General features: G+C 43.1%; 1 protein-coding gene across 1 annotated transcript in view; it reads left to right on the top strand.

Moving 5' to 3' along the window:
* LOC114597092 (heparan-alpha-glucosaminide N-acetyltransferase-like) overlaps window positions 1-24,376 on the top strand; it is a 167,036-nt gene that overhangs the window by 4,207 nt on the left and 138,453 nt on the right. Inside the window, exons 3-4 of the mRNA XM_077930881.1 lie at window positions 217-353; window positions 4,726-4,844. Coding sequence (XP_077787007.1) covers window positions 217-353; window positions 4,726-4,844 — 256 coding nt within the window. The remainder of the gene's footprint in view (window positions 1-216; window positions 354-4,725; window positions 4,845-24,376) is intronic.

The raw sequence follows: 24,376 nt of genomic DNA, 5'->3' as shown, positions 1-24,376 counted from the left end.
TCTATTCTAGATAGTTTGCTGGGATACATTGCAACAGTCGGCCTCCTTGTTTTGATAATAAAATAGAGTTCCTCAGATCCACTCTATTCTAGATAGTTTGCTGGCATTCAGATTAATATCCCATCAGCACAGCCTGCTTCCCCTCATCTAGATTACTACCCCCATTGGGGTCTTAAATCATAAAAGACGTGTCTGTTTATTCCCTTGTTTCTTTAGTGTCTGCCTCAGCCTCTCCTCACGGTTTCACCGGCTTCCATGGGAGCTCCTTCAAACACAAGCGTGGCGGTTAGTTCCCGCTTTGCTCTCACAGTCACAATGTTTGCAGAAGCAGATGCAGTTGCCCCTGTTTGCAGGTAAATCGTGCACAGATGCATTTCAGGGGGGCGGTTCTGAGAGAAAATGGTGGCAACTAAAGGCCGCTTCACACACTCAGGGGAATCATGAGGCGAAACCTTTCCTGTACTGTATAATTTCAGTGTTACTCAAAATGATACTTCATGGCAAAAACCTTACACGATATAATATCGGGGAGAAGTTGTTTATGGGCTTCTGTGAGTCTCCCTGAGAGGATTACTGTACTTTCCCCTGTATATGACTAGGTTTTTTTTACTTAAAAATTATGTGAAAAACTGGGGGTTGTCTTATACATGGATAGTGAATGGTGGGGATTTCTTAAATTGGAGTCCCTAAAAATAGGGGGCATCTTATACACGGAAAAATACAGTATATTCTCTGCTGCTGAGTATACAGAGAAGGGTGTTTTATTTGTTCCTAAGGCAGGCCAGAGGTCTGGGAGAATCTTTGAAATTTGCTTATCCAAAGTCTGGAAATCAAATTCTACTGGGGGTACTTCTTGGAAACAGATTGGGTGTTTAGTGGCCATATCTACAAACCAGAGGTGATTGGACACTCCCTTCAGATTCTTGCAGTTTGTCTGAGTTGCAGGCCTCTTTTTTTGTCTGTGACTTAGAGATAAGCAGTTGCTTGCATGAACTGGGCCTTTTTGCATTGCAAAAGTCTATCACACCCCCCCAATCCCCCTTGGCCTATTGTTCCCCATTCTAGGATAATGTGGCATCCAGCCAGATGAGGTGATAAAAGGCTCACCTATTTGTCTTTATGGCAACAGGAGGTGAACAGTACTGAACTGGCCAGATAAGGCTACAGTCATACCTCGGGATAAATACGCTTCAGGTTGAACGCATTCGGGTTGCGCTCCGCGGCGACCCGGAAGTAGTGGAGCGCGTTACTTCTGGGTTTCACTGCTCGTGAAGCACAGACGGTCAAAATGACGTCACGTGCATGCACAGAAGTGGCAAAACGTGACCCGCGCATGTACAGATGCGCTGCCGCGTCTTATGCTCTGTTCGGGATACGAACGGGGCTCTGGAATGAATCCCGTTCGCATCCCGAGGTACCACCGTATTACCCTACAAATAAACTGGCTGATTGATTCAGGGGGCATCTTCTGCTAGATTCTAAATTCCACTGGATGCAGAATCACAGGCCTGGAAGGAACTCATCCAGACGGACCCCCCCCCCCCAAAAAAAACCCCAAAATCTTTAACAGTACTTTACCTTTATTTTCTGCTTCACACACAGGGGAATCATGAGGCGAAAACTTTCCTGTACTGTATAATTTCAATGTTACTCAAAATGATACTTCATGGCAAAAACCTTACACCCAGAATGATAGCATATTGGGGAGAAGTTGTTTATGGGCTTCTGTGAGTCTCCCTGAGAGGATTACTGTACTTTCCCCTGTATATGACTAGGTTTTTTTTTTACTTAAAAATTATGTGAAAAACTGGGGGTTGTCTTATACTTGGATAGTGAATGGTGGGGATTTCTTAAATTGGAGTCCCTAAAAATAGGGGGCACCTTATACACGGAAAAATACAGTATATTCTCTGCTGCTGAGTATACAGAGAAGGGTGTTTTATTTGTTCCTAAGGCAGGCCAGAGGTCTGGGAGAACTTTTGAAATTTGCTTATCCAAAGTCTGGAAATCAAATTCTACTGGGGGTACAACTTGGAAACAGATTGGGTGTTTAGTTGTCATATCTACAATCCAGAGGTGATTGGACACTCCCTTCAGATTCTTGTACTTTCTCTTAGTTTTTTTGTCTGTGACTTAGAGATAAGCAGTTGGTTGCATGAACTTGGCCTTTTTGCATTGCAAAAGTCTCTCACATCCTCCCAATCCTGCTTGGCTTATTGTTCCCCATTCTAGGATAATGTGTCATCCAGCCAGATGAGGTGAGAAAAGGCTCACCCATTTGTCTTTATGGCAGCAGGAGGTCAACAGTACTTAACTGGCCAGATAAGGCTATTACCCTACAAATAAACTGGCTGATTGGTTTAGGGGGCATCATCTGCTAGATGCTAAATTCCACTGGATGCAGAATCACAGGCCTGGAAGGAACTCATCCAGACAGACCCCCAACAAAAAGAAATCTTTAACAGTACATTACCTTTATTTTCCTACTTGCAACCTCTAACCCTGCCTTAACACTTATACAACTAACACCACTCCTGACATGCTAGTGTTTTAATTAATATATCAGAGAGAGAGAGAGAGAGATCAGAAATCTGCTTATACACAATATAGACAAACAGAAATACAAAGGCTAAAACATTTGCAAGGCTCATTGCCAAAGTTCCAAAACAAGTGTGTTGATGTCTTAGAGTTCACTCTCTGCTCAAGAGAGTGAATTTGGGCTTCATGGTTCAAAACCTTGCTCAAGAAGGTAATTTTGAAATGGTCTGTAGAAGCATTAGCTTTTTCTTGCCAGGGATCACGTGAATTTAAGAGCAACATATCATCTCCAAAATCAATGGTAAAATCCTTTCCTCAGCCCAGGGAACAATTTTAAAGCAAAAGTCCTGTCAGAACTGATCGCATTACCATATACTGTATTTTTCCATGTATAAGACTATATTCCCCCCCAATTTTTTTTTTTAAAAGTTGAAAATTGAGGGTTGTCTTATACACGGAATGTTGCAATTAATTATTTCTTAATTTGGGGCTCAAAAAATACATTTGAGGCTGTCTTATACATGGGGGTGTCTTATACATGGAAAAATACGGTATATCTTTTCATAGTAATCAGTCGGGCCAAATTTAGATTGAGAAATGAAAGACAACTAGGGTAGAGTGTCTGCAGTATAATACTTTTGCAGTAACAAATAATAAATTGGTTAGCCTTTTAAAAGTGCTACAAGACTAACATAGCTATCTCTTTGGAAGATTTTGCAGCATCAAGGACTTGGTACTCCTTAGAGCTAAGCAAAATCTGTGAACAGGGAGTGAGAGGATTTAGTTGCAGCCTCCTTCCCCAAAAACCTCCTTTCACTGGGCCTACTGTGAATGGAACCAACTTTGGCTACAATCTGAAGAATAATTTCTGGGGCTAAAGCCATAGGATTTGGGATTCAGTCTGGTTGCCCCTTTCTGCTTGAATATGGCAGAGTCCCAATAACTATCATGGTCTTCTATAATCAGTACTATAGTCAGCAGTATCAGGGGGTCAGTCCAGTGTCAAAGGATGGAATGAAAAATTGAAGCTGACCCTAGTGTGAAAAATGAAGATTGATATTGGTATCGTGACCTCTGGCATTGCATAATAGGACTTTTATCCCTCCACCTTCTTCCTTTCCCCCCTTTGCTTGAATGAACTGGGATGATTTACTGATGCTGTCTTAAAATGGGACAGTAGTACCGAGGGAGAAGCTGAATCTCCCTCACCCTCATCTGAAAACCACTGCCCTCCCCGTACCCTTTGGCTGTTCTTTGGTTGAACTTCAGTGCTGTGAGTGTAGCGACTGGCAGATGGTTCCTAATTTAAAATGTGCTGCCTGACATCAGCTCCAAATTTGCGTCGCTGTCAGATTTTTTTATGTTCCCTCAAGTTTGTCCTTTCATGTACTTGACTTCCCCCTTGATAAGCAAGACAATGCATTTCTTGTCCTTTCTGCTATTCTCATATTTTAGTGAATTATATTAATTTTGATCCATTTGTCTTTGGCTTTCTTCTCTCTTTGCTGCACACCATTCTATTTTCACTAATCTGTAAGGTAGATTTGAATCTTCTCTCTCTTTATACATGCATTTAATTTTTTTTTTAAGCCAACAGAAATGTACTTGGGGTACATCTGATGGAGCTCTTTGATGCTTGAAGTTAAGCCTGCAAAAATAGTTTAAGATAAGAAAATATACATTTGTGTGTCCTGTTTCCACAGTATTGTGTTTCTGGTTTTTCAGGAGAAATATGTAAGAAGTAAAAGAGCCAGCAGATGTATCACTGAAATGTCATTGGTTTCAAAATATTTTAAATTGTATATATGTATATGTTTTAAGGCTACAATTTGTCCCTTTGGGAATACAATTTCAATAAGGTGTGTTACAGTGGGCCCTCATCAAATTGTATTTCCCAGATATTGTCTGGGATATCAACTGTTGAGGCCTACACCTCACAAAGGATATTGTAAAGCTGGAAAAGGTGCAGAAGGGGGCAACCAAAATAATCAAGGTGCTGGAGCAACTCTCCTTTATGGAAATGCTTCAAGATTTGGGCCTTTTTAGTTTAGGAAAAAGGCTATCCATCCATGGCCTCTAGCCATCATGGCTATGTTCAACCTCCACCATTAAAGGCAGTGTATGCCTCTGAATAACAGTTGCTCCCCATTTATTCTTTCTGATTTGTTCTTATGCATTTTCGTTCAGTTGGAGAGCTTTATATGGAGAACAAGGCCGGTACTTGCTAACTGTCAAGCCCATCAAGAATACAACTGAAGTCTCTTGTACGTTAAGTGTGGAGAAAGACCCTGACAATGGTTACATCCGTAAGTATCCAAAACATTGTTAAATCACTTTACATAGGGAAGGGACTGATGTGTTACAAATATGTTTACCGATAAGAGTTTAAATTGAAGTGTATTTCAGTGAAAAGTTCATCTGGGCCTATTGAGCTTCCAAGAGCTTGTTTCAAGTTGTTTTATTCATGTCCTGTAATAAATTCATGTCCTGTGTTTCATTATGAGTCCAAGGCAGCTAACAATTTCAAATGAATTATCAAAGGCGGTTATTTTTGGTTAGATGTCTGTTCCATTATCTTGGCATGCTGACTTTGGGTTGCATTAGAATTTATAGAGTGTTTTGTTGGTGCTTAATGGCAGATTGTGAGCCAAACCCTCTGCCTTGCAGGTTGATCAGCTGTAGCTGAGATCACTTTTAGGGACATCAAACACAACAACCTAACAGTACAGGGCATGAGTCCACACCTCCCTTGTGCTTTGCTGATTGTCAGCCAAGCATGGCTCAGAGCAGGTGAGGCACCATTGCCTTTGCTACAGTTGGCCCTTGTTAGCATCTCCTGGGTTCTGTCCGTCAAACTAGATTTACTGAAGAGGAACATAATGTCAGTGCTGGATGTTGCCCTGACTTTGCCACCCCTTGTTCGTTCTTCATCTGGCACTCTCTCTCCTCATCGGAGAGTTCTTGTAATGCAAGATACACTGAAGTACCACAAGGCAATCCGTTTCCAGCATTTTGTCACTGACAGATGCAGTTGTCATTTTCCCGCTGCAGGACAATCTTTCTTTCCAAACCCATAATTTGGGAAGTGACTGCAGAAAGTTACCAATGTTCCTATCATTCACAGGATTAGAAACGTAAGAACTAAAACCAGGTGATTCCACCCCCATTGAGGAAGTAAGATAATGTATCTTTCCTAAGAGATTTGGGAGTAACAAAAGAGCCTTGAGAATGCTTCAGTATGTGTCCAGGTAGTGACTCATCACTGCTTGAAAAACCTCTCTAAATTCTGTTAAGCCAAAATATGGTGATTTGTGATGGGAAGCAGCATACAGGAAAATTTGCAAAACCATTTAAACATACTAATGCAAATTTCAGCGTAGTTGATTTGATTGCATAAAAAGAAAACTTAAGTCCTTAATTTAAGGGCAAGGTTATACACGGAGAAATGTTTCATGGTGCCATTCTGATGGGCTAAAGTCAAGAGTTATTGGTGGCGGAATAACCACAGGGGTGGTGGATTGAATGTATCCTTGTTGACAGCAGGAGCAACTAATAATGATGCTGTTTCTTAAAATATGTAATCCCCTATGCTTTTAATTAGGGTCACAACATAGACTGCAATCCTAACCCCACTTACCTGAAAATAAGTCCCAGTGAAGTCAGTAGAATTTCCTCCTTTTTAAATATCTTTTACTGATTTTCAAAAAACATGGAAAAGTACAAGCAGGAAAAATAAAAGGAACATGCAGTGAATAATACAGATCTGCAATTCAAGGGATATCTTAGTGGGCAGCGGGACAGATAAACCATGGTAGATTAAACTGGCTTTAAACTTTAGGTATGCAATGGAAGTATGCAGTGGTTGTGTTAATGTATGATACTAAATTGCCAATTTGCACCTGTGAAAACTGAGAACAGGAACTAATTAAAGGCCAATTGAGGTACAATTTATCCATATTGTTATGGCCATTTTAAATAGAAGGAGGCGGCTTCTAATTAAAGGCCCAATACCCCTGGGCTGGGTGGCAATAGTGATTTAAGTGAGGGGAAATCACTACACTTGAGGTCTGAAAAAAGGAGTATGGAATAGGGTTAGGGTCAGTGCTTTTTTCCTAGAGAAATAGGTTCTGGTTAGTACTCACTGTGAAGTGCCACACTTTTTAACAACAACAAAAAAGAGGTGCCGGTAGTATGTACCTTGAGTACCCCCTGGAAAAAAGCACTGGTTACAATTGCTTAGCAATGACAATGTCTGAATTTACTGTAAAAGTGTCCTGCTTTTTTCGCTTTTCTCTTCATTTTCCTGAACTGTCAGTCAGCATTATTTGCCCACTGAGCATGTTAAATTCTCATTCTTCTTCTGCTGTTGTTGTTTTCTTCTTCCCTTAGGATTCCCCCTCCCCATTTGTTTTGTGCTACTCGGATTCTCCCAAGCCTACTGTGCATGGATAGTATTGTTTTGCTATATAAGGTCCAGTACCCTTTGAGAATTTAGTTCACTGTTAACTGAATTTTATATTTTTCTATATCATGTGTCAGGAACCTTTGGCCCTCCAGATGTTGCCATTAGCCCCAGCAATCATGAGAGTTGTTGTTTAGCAACATCTGGAGGGCCAAAGGTTCCCCGCACATGATTTATATTATTTAGATCAGTGTTTCCCAAACGTGGGTCTCCAGCTGTTTTTGGACTGACTACTGTACAACTCTCAGCATCTCTAGCTAGCTGGACCAGTGGTCAGGGATGATTGGGAATTGTAGTCCAAAAGGAGCTGGAGACCTACATTTGGGAAACCCTGATTTAGACAGCCACAAGGACACCCCCCACTTATTTTAATTCAGTAAGTAAATATAGGGTTTTGTGCCTATTCATCAATTAACTCCCCTGGACATATTACAAAAAAAATAAACATCAATGTGTTGTTTTGAACATTTGGGTACTGATAAGGTGACTTCCTGAAAAATGTATGGGTACATTAACTTCCTTTCTTCCTTTATAAAGAACATTCCCATTGATAGCTATTAAAAAAATGAACTTCCAAATTAGCCCTCAAATTCTTTCAAGTTTACTTCTTGCTACCTATGCCGCCCAGTAGAGGGAGCCACACACCTCTAAAAAACAACATGCAGCTCTGGGAAAAGTATCTGTCCTCAGCTGTTGTCCTTTGGGTGCCCCTCTCTGCTAAAAGCAGAACTGGGGGAGTTAAAATGACATTCTTCCTAGCATGCTTTTACAATTTGGGTGAAGAATAGGAGAGAGAATGAATTATGGAGTAAAAAAGTAATAATTTATATACTGCAATGCTTCAGAATGTTTAAAAGCAGGCGTTTCAGGCTTGTCAGATTTGCTAGAACCTAAAGATCTACCAACTTCAGGTGCAAAAGACCCACAGGTAGAATTAATGAAGTACCCTTGAGCATATTCTGAGTCTAGGATTCCACCCCCCCCCTGCCTGGACCAGTACTGAACATACCGTATTTCCCCCTGTATAAGACGCCCCTGTGTATAAGAGCCCCCCTATTTTGGGGGACTCAAAAAAATGGGGCAACATGGCCCAGAGCTTTTTGGGGGGGAGGATTTCCAAAAGTTGTTGAGCTTGTGTGGTTTTTTTTTCGGGGGGGGATTGTCCAAGGCTGTTTGGGGTGAGCTCTTTGGGGGGGAGGGGGATGCAGAAATTCACTAACCATAATGACAGACGCTGACAATCGGTCACGTCACAGAAGCCAACAAGCGCCTGTCCTCTCACCAACAGTAGTCAGCATTCGCACAGCTACAACCAATCACCAGCCCCCTCCTAGGCACTATCCGCCCCCCCCCCCCCGTTTTTTAACATTATTTTGTAGTAAAAAAACCTTGTCTTATAGATGGAAAAGTATGGTCGTTTATTAGTCCTTTCACATGTAACTCCATTGCTGGTTGGCTTTCTTGATTTTAACAGCCTTGTTTAAGTCAAAAGAAAGCTGTTTTGTATTGTTTCAACAACTGGGCTTCAGAAGCCCTTGCTGATTTCCTGCAGATCACCAGAGATCTTTCATTGTGGATTCCAATCAACCAGGTGATTCTGTGAAACAGTCATTAGTTGCTGGACTCATAAAATAGGTATCTTACAAAGGAGGAAAGCTGGTTTATATTTGATATCAAATTTTTGCATTGTGATTGGTTCAAGGCAACGGCAGATGTATTGTCTCCTTTGTGGAGATGTAAACTTATCACAGAGACATGAAAAACATTTCCATTCTGGCAGCTGTAACAGGCAGGAGGTCTCGGGCCATTTTCTTTGTGAACAAGATTATGTGTCATAAAGCTGTCAGGAGCCGGTTCTAATTTGACAGTTTGTTGGCTCTGGAGACTGCAAGACGATGCACATTGGAGATGGGGATATCTTACAGATGCCACAATATCTTTGCGGATGGCACTGATAAAAGGCGGGTGAATTTTATGGGCAAGTGAAATTGTCCTTGCAAAGAAATAAAGCCGTTTTCTGTGCTTTGACAGTAGTATGTCACCCGACACACTGTGGGGCAACAAAGCTGCCTCAGGGTTTAGAGCAGTCTTAATTTCATGTTGGAATCAAGCTACAGATTGTCGGTTCATCAATTCTTTCTGAAAATTAGGGTTGTAAATTTAATCAGTAGATCATAACATGCAGTCCAGCATTTCAGATGAAAACATGGTTTCTCTCTTGTGTAACACCCATGTTCTCTCTCCAAGAAATGTGGCTTGAACCCTCTTCTTCGCCTGTTCTGCAATGGTCTGTCCTGAGCTGGTTTCTGAGAGCCAAACTAGCCATGACATGGGAGATTTGTCACTCAGAAGCAGCTACACCTCCAGTTTGGATTGAGGTTACAGCATTGGTTGAAGGATTCTAATTCCTTCCCCATCCCCTGCCCAATATTTTCCTAACTGTAAATCTCCTTCTCTCAGAACTGGTACTAGCTACTGGCAGTGGCGTAGCGTGGGTTGTCAGCACCCGGGGCAAGGCAAGTAATTTGCGCCCCCTAACCCGTGGATTTGCGCCCCCTAACCCATGGATTTGCGCCCCCTAACCTGTGGATTTGCCCTAACCCCAGATGTTGCGCCCGGTGCGGCCGGCCCCCCCTGCACCCCCCACGCTACGCCACTGGCTACTGGGGCAAAAGATGCGAGGAGAGGACAGAGAAAGGATTCCATATTGTAGCAGTCTTTTTACCTCCATGATAAATAGCAACTTCAGGGAGGAATTGCGGAAATGGTGGAAGTGAAAGGTTTAACAGTGCCACAGCCTCAATCCAAATCTCTCTCTCTCTCTCTCTCTCTCTCTCTCTCTCTCTCTCTCTCTCTCTCTCTCCTTCCGGTTGAAGAAGTCATAAGATCTGCCCAAGATCTCTTCTGTTGTGTGTTGTTCAGCCCTATGGGCTTAATATACTGTCCATAGCGCCAAGGAAGTTTTAATTTCACAATTTGATGCAATTTGATTTATTTCTGACTCTATCCCATGGGCTCAAAGTAGGTTATAGCAGTTTTCTTTCCTAAATGTAAATTGTTCTGTGCAAAAGGGCCTCACAATCTAAGTAAATCAAGTTGTTGGGGGATAAAAGAGGCCAATTTTAAAAAAAGAACATTGTAAGCTTAAAATCACATGCTGTAATTTGGCAGCATTTCATATACTGATATGCAGTTATGAGAAAATAGAATAGAAAAAGCAAATAGTACATATTTCTTGTTAATGTGCATGTCTATTGTCAAGATGCATAACCTCTTCAGATTTTAAATTACAGACTCTGGGACTGAAATATGAAGAATGTCAACTGTAAAAACTCTCACTAGTGTTTTTTGTTTTAATTTAAAAAAACAGCTTCTGTCCTAAAGGCAATAGAAAGACAAAATTTTGTGTGGAGTACATTACTATGGATAGGTACTTAAAAATCATGGATAATCACTGGGGAACCAGGAATATATTGTATTAGTCAACTAAAGCTTTAGTTGACTGACTGGCGAGTGCACATTTTAATCAGCAGGGTTAAAAGTTAGCAGCATGTTCGTTTTGAAATTATTTTGGTTCTGGTCTGTTACTGTAATAGGGAGTGATAAAAGTATTAAAGATGGTAGTCTAATAGTGAGTGGCAGTTTTTGTTTATTACATTGTGTTGAGCATTTTTCCAATGCAAGAACCAATTTAATGAATCCATGTATTGGTTAAAATCCATTAAATCGGTGATCAATGACATATTTGACATTCAATTTAAGATTTATTTAGATGATTATTCATAGTATCATGCTTCACTCTGTTCTGCTTGAGTTGCCTCCTTCCTAGTCAGAGCAGCCTTTTCCTGCAGAGGGCAGGCTGACCATATGAGTCTCCAGGCAGTTGCTAACCTAGAAAAGGCAACATGTACATGCGAACTCTCTTAATTTGGCTCAGAACCGCTTGGGTTAGGCTTCAGGTTCCATGTAAAATAGAGCTGGGGAGCCTGTGGCCCTCCAGAGGTGGAAGGACTACACCTCAGACTACACCTGACCATTAGCTGGGCTTCCTGGGCTGATGGGAGATGGAATTCAAAACATCTGGAGGGCCACTGGTTCCTTACCCCTGATGTGTACATTATAAACAGAGAACAGCTGAGAAGTGGGCCCTTGGCTGGTCTTCCAGTCCTGGCAGGTGCCCAGCCTGCCACCCTCTGGAACTGGTCCTGATGTTAGGAGCCAACATGTCCAGGTTTTAACTGAAGGAGCTGCTTGCCTGCTTGTGGGTGTAAACAGTTCTCCCAATATTAAAACCACATAACTGTTAGGCTGAGAGAAATGAGTGCAGGGACAAGGTGTTTTCTGTTTTATTCAGGGTAGCTGCCATTGGTTGGAATCAGCCTACTCTTGTTCTGCATCCTAAATGATTACATACCCTCTAACATTTCTTTGATGACGTCGACAACAACAACAACAACAATAATTATAATTATAATGTAATTATTTATACCCTGTCCATCTTACTGGGTTGCCCCAGCCACTCTGGGCAGCTGCCAACATATATAAAAACATAATGAAACATTAAACATTAAAAGACTTCCCTATACAGGGCTGCCTTCGGATGCCTTGTAAAGGTTGTATAGTTACTTATCTCCTTGGCTTGGGGGCCTCATAACTCCTTACCCCCCCCCCCCCCAATATTTCTCTGATAAAAATAGGGACATCCTAAAGAGAAGCAGGACATTCTGGGATCAAATCAGAAACTGGGACAGCTTCTGTAAATATGGGACTGTCCCTGGAAAATAGGGACATTTGGAGGGTTTGCGATTAACTCCAATATTATTTGTGCAATGATCAGGCCAATCTGTTCCTCAAGTCAAGAGACTGCCAGGATTATAGCCACTGCTCTCTTTCCCTGCAACAATACAAACAGACACTGCTCTGAGCTGCACAGAAGTATTAAAGGCACCTAGCTAAGAAAGCAGGAGACATCTTTTCTCTCCATGAAAATCCTTTTAAACTATGAATTCTGATGCCGTAGAAGAGACCTCTTTGACCCAGTGCCCTGCTTATCACATTTGCTGGTTAGCTGAGCCCTCCTCCCTTTATAAGAACACTTTAACCCTTATCCGTGTAGGTTAACTTAGGCGTCTGTAAGGGGGAGGGGGAGGGGATGTCCATTTATTTAATTATACTTGGCCCATGTGAGGCAACTGGGGTAAGGCGAGTTCATGGCCTTGCTTTGCAGAGGAGTTCATTTTGTTCTCACAACAAGTTTATACTATTAAGCTGGCACATCCGGTCAATATCTAATTTAGCGCAGCAGGCAAAGCTCGCTGACAAGCCTGATGACAAATGTGGTCCTTGCAGGCAAGTAGCAAAAAGAGACAAAAGGCAACAGGGCTGCCAAAGGATTAACTGCTTAAAACCCCGTTTGTTTTTTTCTTGAATATTTGATCAGCTGGTTGACTTGAAAGATAAGCCAACTTTAAGGTCATACTGCAATAAAAAATGTCTAGTAACCACCTGTTACCAACAGTGTGGCATGTGTAATGCCATCTCGGACAGAGTAAAAGTCAGAGAGAAAATAATAAAGGGAGTATTTGAAACTAAGCAAAACATACGTACCAGCTGACTCTCCATAAGAATCAAAAGACAACAAGCTGGGGATTCCCCACCCACCCAAATTTAATGTTGAAGGTACCAGTTGCAGCATTTTGAGCAATTGCATGAGGTCTTTCATCTGCAAAGCCAGGTTCACACTGCACACCAGGAAATCAAAAATTGGCTTGGCAAGTGAGTCCTATCCTTTCCCTTAAGTGTCAGCCAGCTTAGGCACATAACAGGTCTAGTACATTTATCTTGCTCTCTGCTCTTCCTTTGCCTTACAAAAATATGATAAATATTTTTTAAAACAGTTGCAGAACTGCCCCAGAACATACGTGTTTGTGTTTGTGTGTGTTGGACAGACAGAAAAACCTTGTCCTGTACTTGTGAGGGGAGTGAATGAGAAGTGCTGAACAATATCTTTCTAGAATTCAAACTAGGCTCTGGAACCAAGTTGTGGCTCAAGTTAAGCCTTGTACCACTCCCTATCCCCATGTGTATCCATATGTATTTGTCATTGGGATATTCTCTTTTCACTACCATGCCAACCCTGGGCACCCTCAATGTATTTTCATTTGCTATAGCTCATGCCCCTTTTCAGTAGCTGCCATTGCTTTATGTCTGCTATTTAAAAGGGGGGAATAATGCAGGTGCTGATACATGAATGTGCCATGTCATTCATGCTATTGCAGGGGGTTGGACTAGATGACCCTTGGGGTGCCTCCCAGCTCTACAATTCTGTGATTCTGTGCTGGATTAGAGCAACAGTAGCCTGTGGCCAGGTGCTTCTGGAAACTTGCAGGAAGGGCCTGTGGGTGATGCTTTTCCCCTGTGGTTTTTATCCCTACCACCTGTTGTTTAGAAATACAGTGCATCTCTCTATGGAAATCCTATTCTCAGCTTTCATGATTAATGAATAAATGCATGCTTAATCCTCCAGCAAAAATATACGAATAGCCTCTCTTGCCGAGTCCAAAAGTGGCTTTCTTTTTTCATTGGCAGCCTAGCTAGATGAGTGCCAGATCATAAGCAGGACATGAAGGTCATGAGCAGGACATGGAGTAGTTTGACCCAGAGAACAGAGGCCAGTCTCTGGCAACTGTTTAGGAAGGCCTCCAGCTTTGACAGTGCACTTCGGGGAGGGGGCCTCTCTCCTCTGTTAGGGGGCTTATCAAGTGGTGATAGTGGGTACAAATGCTGTGAGCAATGGTAGGCAGCCTGGTCTAGCCACCATCTAATTTTCCCACAGTGCTCCAGAATGAACTACATTGTGCTAAGTTGGAAACAATAATTTGTAACAGCAGACTTTAGGATAAGGTTAAGCAGGATAGGTTGCCTTCCCTCCGCACCAGACAATGGCCATTTGCATCTTTTACAATAAGTGTGTAATGTAACATATTTTTCAGCTTAGGAACTCAAAAGGGCTTTATACTTGGGAATGAGGGAGAAGGTTGGGGATGACCTTCATTACAGACCTTCCAAGTGTCCCTATTTTCCAGGGACAGTCCCAGATTTACAGAAGCCATTCTGGTTTCTGGTTTGACCCTGGAATGTCCCGCTTTTCCTTAGGACGTCCCTATTTTCATCGGAGAAATGTTGGAGGGTATGGTAGAGCGCCCCTATTTTCAATGGAGAAATGTTGGAGGGTATGGTGTTATCCAACCCCTGAGTCATCTGAAGGCAGTCCTGTATAGGGAAGTTTTTAAATGTTTAATGTTATGTACTGAAGTTCTCACCCTGGGCCAGCAGGGGGATACTGTAGATAGTTATGCAAATGAAGGATCAAAAAGTGACGTTCAGTGATTGGATAGTTTTGTATGCAAATGAAGGATCGAAAAGTGACGTTCAGTGATTGGATAGTTTTAGAACATTGCAACAGTTACAATTGTTCTGTAGCTCTATATAAGCAGGCTGACTGAGCTCCTCAGCTTAGTTCTGTTCCAGCTTACAAAATAAAGAGCTGCTTTGGAGAAATCGCTGTGTCGTCTGCTATGTCAACCCACAACTTAACATTTAACTTTTTATTATGTTTTTATATACAGTGGTACCTCGGGTTACATACGCTTCAGGTTACATACACTTCAGGTTACAGACTCCGCTAACCCAGAAACAGTACCTCGGGTTAAGAATTTTGCTTTAGGATGAGAACAGAAATCACGCGGCGGTGGCGGCGGCGCAGCAGCAGGAGGCCCCATTAGCTAAAGTGGTGCTTCAGGTTAAGAACAGTTTCAGGTCAAGAACGGACCTCCGGAATGAATTAAGTACGTAACCAGAGGTACCACTGTATGTTGGAAGCTGCCCAGAATGGCTGGGGCAACCCAGTCAGATGGGCAGGGTATAAATAATTAAATTATAATTATGGAACAGGACCTTCCTACTTTAATTGGATAAATGTTGGAGGGTATTTCATTATCATGTTCTTGTTATGTGGTTTTGAGGCTGTGTAGGGCTAGAGCAATCAAAGCTTTTTGAGGGGAAATTGTTCTGAAAATGTAACGTGTACCTTTTAAGCATAGGGACGCGAGTGGCGCTGTGGGTTAAACCACAGAGCCTAGGACTTGCCAATCAGAAGGTGGGCAATTAGAATCCCAGCGACGGGGTGAGCTCCCATTGCTCGGTCCCTGCTCCTGCCAACCTAGCAGTTTGAAAGCACGTCAAAGTGCAAGTAGATAAATATGTACTGCTCCGGCGGGAAGGAAAACGGAGTTTCTATGTGCTGCTCTGGTTCGCCAGAAGCGGCTTTGTCATGCTGGCCACATGACCTGGAAGCTGTATGCTGGCTCCCTTGGCCAATAAAGCGAGATGAGCACTGCAACCCCAGAGTCGGCCACGACTGGACCTAATGGTCAGGGGTCCCTTTACCTTTACCTTTTAAGCATATTCTTTCCTTCACATAATTATGGGTGCTGTAGTTTACCTCTCACAGAGATACAACCCCCAACAACCCTTAAGAAACTCCAGTATCCTGAATTCTTTGGGGGGATGTATGTATGGAAATGTGTTTCCAATATGCTTTAAAGGTGTGTGTGCAGCCTGTGTCTACAATTTTTGGATTAGCTTGCTTTCGATCAAATTTGAAAACACTTCATTTTAAACAGAATCAGTTAAAGCAAACAAAAATGGCATCGTCAGTGCTACTACTGGCATAATGGCAAAAGAAAGCTTGATTGCTATCTGCTACTGGGGAAATCTGAAGCTCAAACCACACAGGAAGAAGTTGCAGGCAAGTAGCACACAGCTTAAATGTTTGTTTATTTTCCAGCACCTCCAAGCTCCAAAGTGGGGAAATCAAGGCTTGGACTAAACCTGTTCATAAGTTTTGAATAGGCTTTGAAATATTCCTTGTCAAAAATGGCCCATTGTTTGGTTATTCAAGTGTCAAGAACATACGAATGGAAACATAGGGCTGTCAATGACTCATTTTTGAAGAACCGAGTGTGTGGGGGTTGTATTTTGTATGTAAAGAGTGGATGACTCAGGGCTGCTAATCAATGATATTTTGCTATAAGCAGAATTGTAATTGACCAGCCACACTTGGGCCAGGTGGGGCACAGCAGTTTTTAAGCATGTGCCTCTTGCTATGTTCTCTACACACAATGCATGTGACGTAACCATGTGGGCAGTGTTGTCTTCACCCTTTCCCTGCTTCTGTGTTTCCACACATCAATATTTTGAAGATAATGGAGTGAGGGCAGCTCAAACCCCGATGGCTCAGTAGTTAAGGGGTTGGAAAGGGATGTCCCAGTCACTTCAGGCCTCCTTCAGCACAAAGCAAGAGGGAGCAACCATGTAGAAGTGCTCTCCTCCTTTCCCTGAGAGTTTTGCTGGGGAGTTCAAGGTGGGGTACATAATTCTCCCCCTCTCAATGTTATCCTCACAACAACCCTGTGAGGTAGATTAGACTGAGAGACTGTGAGTGGCCCAAGGTGAGTTTCATGGATAAGGTCCTACCCACCCACCCACCCACACCAACACATTCCTTGGTGGCACGTCTCCTTCCTCATTCTCCTATTCTGGCAACAGGACTTAGGTGGGCAATCCTGACGGAGAACTTATCTCCATCTCCAGCTATGGTGCCTCCTGCCAGCCTCTATGACCTCCTTGATTTGCCTGTCCCACTTGGCTGATGACAGGAATGAGCTGGCAGTAAATCACAACTTCACAAGTTGAGGTTACCTCTTTATTAGCAAAAACAGGATCTGCACAGGCCTAATGAGCACAGCAACTCATCTTCCCCATGAGACTGAAGGTCCTTGCCTCCCCACAGCTGCCTAAGTTCCCTCCTCTCCGGGGCTTTTCCTAAGCATACTGAGACAGTGCCTGCATGAAGCTAACTTCTCTTCCCCCCTCTTCATGCCTCTCCTGGTTCTGGGAGACCTGTAAGGAGCCGAGTTTGTTGCAGCAGAAGGGGGAGACACCCATGCCTCTTCACCAGCCAGACATCTCTGCCTCTTGGCCTCCTCTCCTCTCCTGTGTCTGATTGTGGACTTCTCTCTGCTACAGACACTGCCTGCTAACTAAGCCCTGTTGCCCCTTCAGCTTCCGACACCTCCCCACTCCCAGTACTTTCCCTCTGCTCCTTCTGACCACTCATCGTCATCCCACCACCACTCCCCGGGCTCTGAGTCTTCTTCCCTTGGCGGTCCCCCCCACCATTCCTTTTTTTATTTCAGATGGTTGTGGGAACGGGATGGCGGAAAGAGTCTCATTCTCCCCACCTCCTTTCCAGGATGGTAAATGGGGGCTGGGAGTGGTGTGGTAGGGACCTCAAAGTGCACATTGGCCAAGGTCCCCTAAAACCTGGTTCCAACCCCACCACGTCTTGAGGGTGCTATGTGTGTCCCTGCTCTGTCCTCCCTGGTGGTGTTGTGGACACTTAAACGCCTCAACTATGTCAGTCAAGGAAGTAGATAGGGGCCATGGGAGCCCACTAGCTGCCCACCTCGGGCTCTGCACCTAGGGACAGGCCTGTGGGGCAGGGCTAAGAGTGTGAGATCTGCAGCTCAGGGTCTCTCTCTCTCTGTGTGTGCATGTGCATGTATAGAGCAATAAACCTTGGTGATTAATGCTTTTGGCAACACTTCACCCTCTCCCTGGCCAAGATGTCAAGACTTCTCAAAACTGCTCCTGGGAGCTTCCTATTTCTTATTTTTTAATTAATGATTCGTTGCACTATGGTGCAACTGCAAAAAAATAAAAAATGTGTGGGAACAAAAGTCTCGCAGACATGCAGGCCTGCACGCATACCACTCTGAGGTAAACTTCATGTTGCAGACTAAGGAGAGATCTGCTCAGAAACTCAGGATCTTGCCACAAAACATCTGAAGAGAGGATCCCCCCCTTCCTTTCCTTTCCTTTGGGATGAGGTAGTAAGCAAAGCATGGAGACCTCTTTTACGCCTCAGGCTTCTCAGCTTAGCTAATGAATACTGCCTGATTGATGAGCTGTATCTCTTATTTTTTTTCTTATTCATTACAAGCATGAGGAATCATCAAGAAGGAGGCTTAGTTCTCCTCCACAGCCTTCCTCAGAACACAGATATCACCCAGACCCACCCACACAGAGATATGACCTTTGTGTGTGTGGAGGGGAACTGCCCACTGTGCAGACGGCCCAATCTGCCGTCTGGTGTAGGATGAGGAGGAAACAGATAAACCTCTCCTCCCTGCACACCGGTTTGATTAAAAAAAAGTTATAGCAGATATGAGCGTTTGGTTTTTTGTTTGTTTGGGAGGGGGTTGCCTTGTTCAGGGTGTGGGGTGGGGCCTGGGGGAGAGTACTTCTGAGCATTCTGCATTTTTCTTGTGTGAAATGGATATTTTGTGCTGCTTGCAATGCATTTTCTCAGATTTCAGAATGTGCACTCAGCTGCCAAAACTCTGGAGACCACTGCTTTAATGGGGGCACAGTTTGTTGGTGAGGGCCTGTTCTTGTAGTTCTCCTTGTGCCTCAGTCAGATTGCTTCCCCTCAAAGAATCTTGGGCACTGTAGTTTACCCCCCACAGAGATACAATTCCCAGCGCAATGTGGATGTGACCTATGGACTATGCCAGTGGCTTTCAGCCAGTGTGCCGTGGCACTCTGGGGTGCCTTGAAGGATGGTCAGTGGTGCTACAGGCAACACTGGTCTCCATCCCTTTCTCCCTCCCTCCCTCCTTCCTCCCTCCCTCTGATGCCCTCTGTTGTCTCTGCCTCCCAAAGGCTTGCACAGCTGTTTGTTGCAGCAGCCACTGGTGAAAGATGCCTCTGGAGCTGGTCAGGGGGTGCTGGTTGCCAGGAGCTGAGGCATCCTTGGAGTAAGCAAGTGGGCGAGGGAGCCCATCCAGCTAGTCCACCAGCCCTTGCTGTTGGGAATGGACAGTCCCAGGTTCCTGTGGGGCAGTGTGAGGAGGCACCTCTCTTTGGGGCAGCAGGGGCAGCTCAGAGACCAGGGGTGGCAGCAGCAGCTGCCCAAAGGACTCCCAAGGAGAGGGGAGAGGAGAGGAGGCTGAGGGAACACCCCACAAGGGAGGGTGTTTGGAAAAGAGTGAGAGACTGCTAGCTTTGCAGGCAAGGGATGACATAACTGGGTCCCTGAGCCCCGCAGAAAGAATGTAGTTGGTCAAGGGAGCCGTGGACTCAAAAAGATTGAAGACCTCTGGACTATGCATGTATTCCAATGGGAAGTACTAAGCAGCTCCAAGCAAATACATGCAATTAATAATGATAATAGTAATAATGACATAGCTGTATCTCCTCTAATTAAAGAGCTACAGTAATTGAAGTGTGAGGATTGAGGAGGTCTAGTTCCAGCCTTCCAGGAAGTATTGAATTAATTGAAAGCTGGTGCTGGAGCTGTTTTAGATCAAGAGAAAGGACCGGAAATGCAGGGCAATAATTAAGAAAGGAGGGGCAACCCCAAACTGTCACCCACCCAACTCTCACTGTTCCCCAGTCACACATTTTCCTATTCACACTATTGTTCTACTCTACCTCTCTCCCCCCTCCTTAGTAGATTTTCCTGTGGTATGAAAGAAGACAGATGCAACTGTTTAGTGATTTTGAAACTTTGTGCCAAAGGAGAGGCAGAAGTGTGTATTTTAAACCCAAGCATAATGTTGGATGCATCCATCAGTATGCTTGCCGCACTGGGGAGACCCTGTTCAGTATGGATTCCCACCCTCAATGGCACCTCCCTGAGGATTTACTAAATTCTTGGGGTTTACTAATACAACTGATCAGGGGGCGTCAAGTTGAATTGGGGGGGCAGGTAAGCCCCTCCTCGCATAATCAGTCACATGACAGGGTGCACCCACACCATTTGAGTGGCAATGCCCATCAACTTGGGGGGCAGTCCCCTCAAATATTTTATTGGGGAGCCTGAATGGACCTTGGCCCCTAGGAGTTGGCTCCTGTGCAACTGATGGTGATGAAGGAAATCGCAGAAGTATTGACATAGAGCAGCAGGCACAGATGGTCATGTGAAAATATCTAAGTTGTGTTTTGTTACAGGAACAAAATGCAGTCCGTGCTGAACATTTTGATTTGGAGTACACCTTGCTATTTTCATGGCTTTCAAACGGCAACTGCGGACAAATGGTTTCCTGCTTGGCCTTAATGCTTCGTTCTGCTGGCAAATAATTTTTTTAAGCCTTTTGAAAGCCTTTGGTCTCATTTGCCTCCTATATGAGCTAACTTTTAAAGAATGGGCACAAATGCATTTAAGGCTGTTTTGATGCTGTCCTAAAATACAATATTTACTATCCATGTGGTTAAGGGAAGTTATACTTACTGAATATGTATGATGTGTAACTTTTTGGAACTTGTATGTCTGCTATAACAGTATGAGTTGCAGTTTTATGGGCTTTATCATCTTTTTAAATTTTTTTTTTTTTAATTTGTAATAAAACATGTAAACATAACAGAGGCACCACAGGATCAACAGTTAAACATACAAGCCGGCTAAAGGAATAAAAGGTGCTTCTCATTCATGACTGGGTAAATGTAAGATAACATCTCTGGTGCGAAGTGTAGGTATTTTTTTTTTAATGCAAGAATATCCTTAAAAAACAAAAAAACCAACAACTTGTGTACATATTTAAGGGTGTATTTATAGGGAGCAGTGTCTCTGGGCCCTTTGCTATCTTCTTTTATCATGTAATCTCAGTAAGCAAACTCAAAGCAGACAAATCCCTGCACTTAAGCCCACAGATTCCGGTCATTTGTGGCAAGATTTGCAGCAGGGTATTAAAGATTTCTTCATAAGCTGTGAAGAATCAGATCATCCAAGTTCACTGTGTTCTCTCCACTCCGTTATTAATCCCCTTTTCCCATTACGTACGTGTCTGTTTACTTTTGCAGAGGGGCTTTATGTATTCTGAAGGACAGCTTCCTATATCCTACGTAAAACACACCGCAGTCTTTCCTGTGACCTTTTCTAAAGGCGTTTGTAAAGTAGGGTCCTTTCCCTTAAGAGCAGAGCAAAATCTGCATGCTCTGTGATGCGGTGAAAATAAATGGCTCTGTTTAATAGAAAGTACCGCTTGGAGCTGTTAATTTAGCTTTTGGCAGAGTTGCACAAAATGATCCTATGCTGCAATATATATTCAATCTGGGTGGGGGGAGGGTGGGGGAATAAAGAATACTTCATATGGCGATGCCTATATTGGAAAAATAAGGGTGAATGCATGTGCTGCCATTAAACTGCTGCAAAAGAATATTTGCCTGAGACATCGCTGGAGGCACGAAGCACAACTCCTCTCTTGCGTGTGTCTTCCTACTGATGGGGCTTGTCAATCTAGAAAGGTAGCCAATCTAACAGAAGGAAAATTCTGATCCTAAATCTCTTCTGCCTTGTGGGATATCTTCAGGGGAACAAAAAGGCTAAGGAGCAAACCCTACACAAATTTGGAGTAGAGTCCCTAAGATGGTTGGATGGTGCTTTGCATGCCTCCTGCTGGCAACTCCTGCAGCCAAGCTGGTGCCAAATGTATTGCTCTGCTTTCCTTTGGACCACATTAGAGAAAGCGGGGTGGGGTGGGGTGTCTTGTTGTCTGGGCAGCCCAGGACCTCCATACATGCTGCCCAGGTTTGCATCCTGAGGAGATCACTTCAGTGCTGCTAATCCATCCGTTTGGCTTCAGCAACGTTGTAATGTGTATTCATTTTGAATAGCTGCATGGTCCTCATAAAGTTGTGAATCTTGATTTCCTTTCCATTTTCAGCAAGAGGAATGAGGGCCAAAGTTTATACTGTTCCTGGGCTGGTGAGTAGAGTGGCCATATGCCCTGCTTTGCAAAGGTGAAGTTGCCTATCAACAGTTAGTACCTGGACAACAAACTGATCAGGTACACCAGCCATCCAGTCACAGTCTTTAATACTGTACATTAGAAACAGGAATCATGTAAATTCAGCCCATCTTCATTTTAACTCCGGAGGGAGCCATGCCAGTAAACTTTTCTACATAACTTTGTATGCAAGTTGGCACTCGGGAGGCCGTTTGAGTGCTCACTTTTTATGCTAATGACAGATTTAGCTCTGAAAATCCATTCCATGTTCATTGCTAGTTTATAGCCAAGAACAAACTATATCAATCTCTCAAATGGTATATGAGACTCTTTTAAAAGCGTTCTTTTTCTGGTGCCAAGGACATGAGGTAAAGGACACTCACAACTTCACAAACATGTGCATCATTGCTTATTTGTTGCTTAGGATCAATGCATCTTCCATCAAGATGCACTCAAACTGCCATATACTGTTGCTGGGTAGATGTCTTTCTTTCTCAGTTAGTGGGCCTATCTGGAATGTGATAATGTGACTGCCCCATGTATCCAGACCCTCCAAGTGTCCCTATTTTCCAGGGACAGTCCTGAATTTACAGAAGCCATCCTGGTTTCTGATTTGATCCCAGAGTGTCCCACTTTTCCTAAGGATGTCCCTATTTTCATCGGAGAAATGTTGGAGGTCATGAAGTTATAACTAACAATACAATCTTTAGAAAACATTTGATGGTAGTCTTGTATAGGGAAGGTTTTTAAAAATTGTTTAATGATTTATTATGTTTCTATATATGTTGGAAGCCAAGCCAGTCAGATGGGCGGGGTATAAATAATAAAATTATGATGGTGATGAAATAGGACGTCCCTATTTTCATCGAAGAAATGTTGAAGGGTATGTGTATCTGCCTGCATAGCAAAATAAGAGGGGGGAAAGGTCCCTCTAACTGGGAGGGAGCACCTAAGGTTCTACCAAAATTTTTGTTACTCTTTACTTTTGGATTAGAGTGTTGAAGTACTCTTGACCTGTTTCTTGTCTGACAAAGCAGAAAGTGGTATAAAAACATATGCAGGAGTACCTTTGGATCTGAGGGCTGCTGGAGGTCACTGGAGAAGTCTAGAAGTTTAAGTCTCTGGGCCAGAATTCCTTATCTCTTAATACTCCCTATAGTATTAGTCAGTGATGTTATCATATTAGGCAGGGCTGTGAGGTTGACTGGTTGTAGTTTGCCTAGCTTGCTCATGGCTGAAGTAAGATTGGAACCTGGGAATTCCTGCTTATACTTCAAACTCTTAGACACTGTATTACACCAGTCAAAACTTCTTGTTTTTTAATCACATTTCTTTGAGAACCACATGACTGCAATTACCTATTTGAAATTCATGGACCAGGCAGCCATTTTTATAAAAACCTTTTTTTCTCCTTGCCCCACATAAACTACTGTATGGAAGGAAACACAAGGCATAACATGCTGTATAAGAAGATAAAACATGAAGCAATCCTTCTGTTCAATTTCATGCAGTCTTCTCTGTGAGGCAGTGCTTTCAGGCTACATTAATTCTGAACACAATTGAATGGTATCATCTCTGTGCTGTTCCGTTGGAGGGACGTTCTGTGAAAAATAGGCAAGTGCTTAGTTTATAGACTTGGGAGGACAAGGGGATTTTTTTTTTAAAAAAAACCAGAGTTAATAATAGCTCATCCTTCATTTCAACAATATGAGTGAACTAATGGGCAGTGGGTAAAATAATGGCGTTTCTTCATACCTATTCATTGACTTTTGTGTGTTGTAGGATCATATATGCCAATATGACATGGACAATTACACAAACTTGTTATCTCTCTGGGCACATCTGCTTTGGTTTAATAGTAATTTCTTCTCTTATGCAAAACCTGTGGAACTGTAGTGTGTTGTAGTGAACAGAGTATTGGACTTAAACCAGGAAGACCTGAGTTTAAAACCACCTCTATCATCATGACTCCTTAAAGAGCACTGGATTAGCATAGACCAGTTACCAACTCTCAGCCTAACCCATCTTGTAGGGCTATTTTAAATATAAAATAGGGGGGGGGGAGAACACCACCATATACAGCAACTTGAGAACAAGTTGTGTTTAGAAAGTGCATTTCTGAGGGAGGCTTAGGGTATCTCAGCACCCTTAGCAAGCTGCATTTTCCCTAGAGTCTGGCAAGACTGGCCCGTATGGGCAGGGGTACCTTTACCTTTTATAACTCATTAGATTGTAGTGAAATCTCGTATATATGGAGTTGATTGTGCTTTGGGGTATTTTATCTGAGATGTGCAATTCAGTTCAGACATGGAAGCCATCGCTTAATATTGCCATCCTCAAGTGGCAAGCATGTAGGCATTGACTAGCCCCCAGTTCGAAGAGGAGGTAGTCCCATTTGGACTTCCTTCACCGCCATTTTCCTTTCATACTGAATGTGGCGACCCTGTTGCTGCTTTGTAAAATATCCAGCACTGAAAGTACTTGGAGTGTAGTCAAATTTTATTTCTTTTGAAGAAAGCTCATC

This window comes from Podarcis muralis, chromosome 6 (genome assembly GCF_964188315.1).
Source record: "Podarcis muralis chromosome 6, rPodMur119.hap1.1, whole genome shotgun sequence".
Lineage (NCBI taxonomy): Eukaryota > Metazoa > Chordata > Lepidosauria > Squamata > Lacertidae > Podarcis > Podarcis muralis.
Note: the sequence above shows the minus strand (reverse complement) of the source record. Positions and strands in the feature narration are given on the sequence as shown.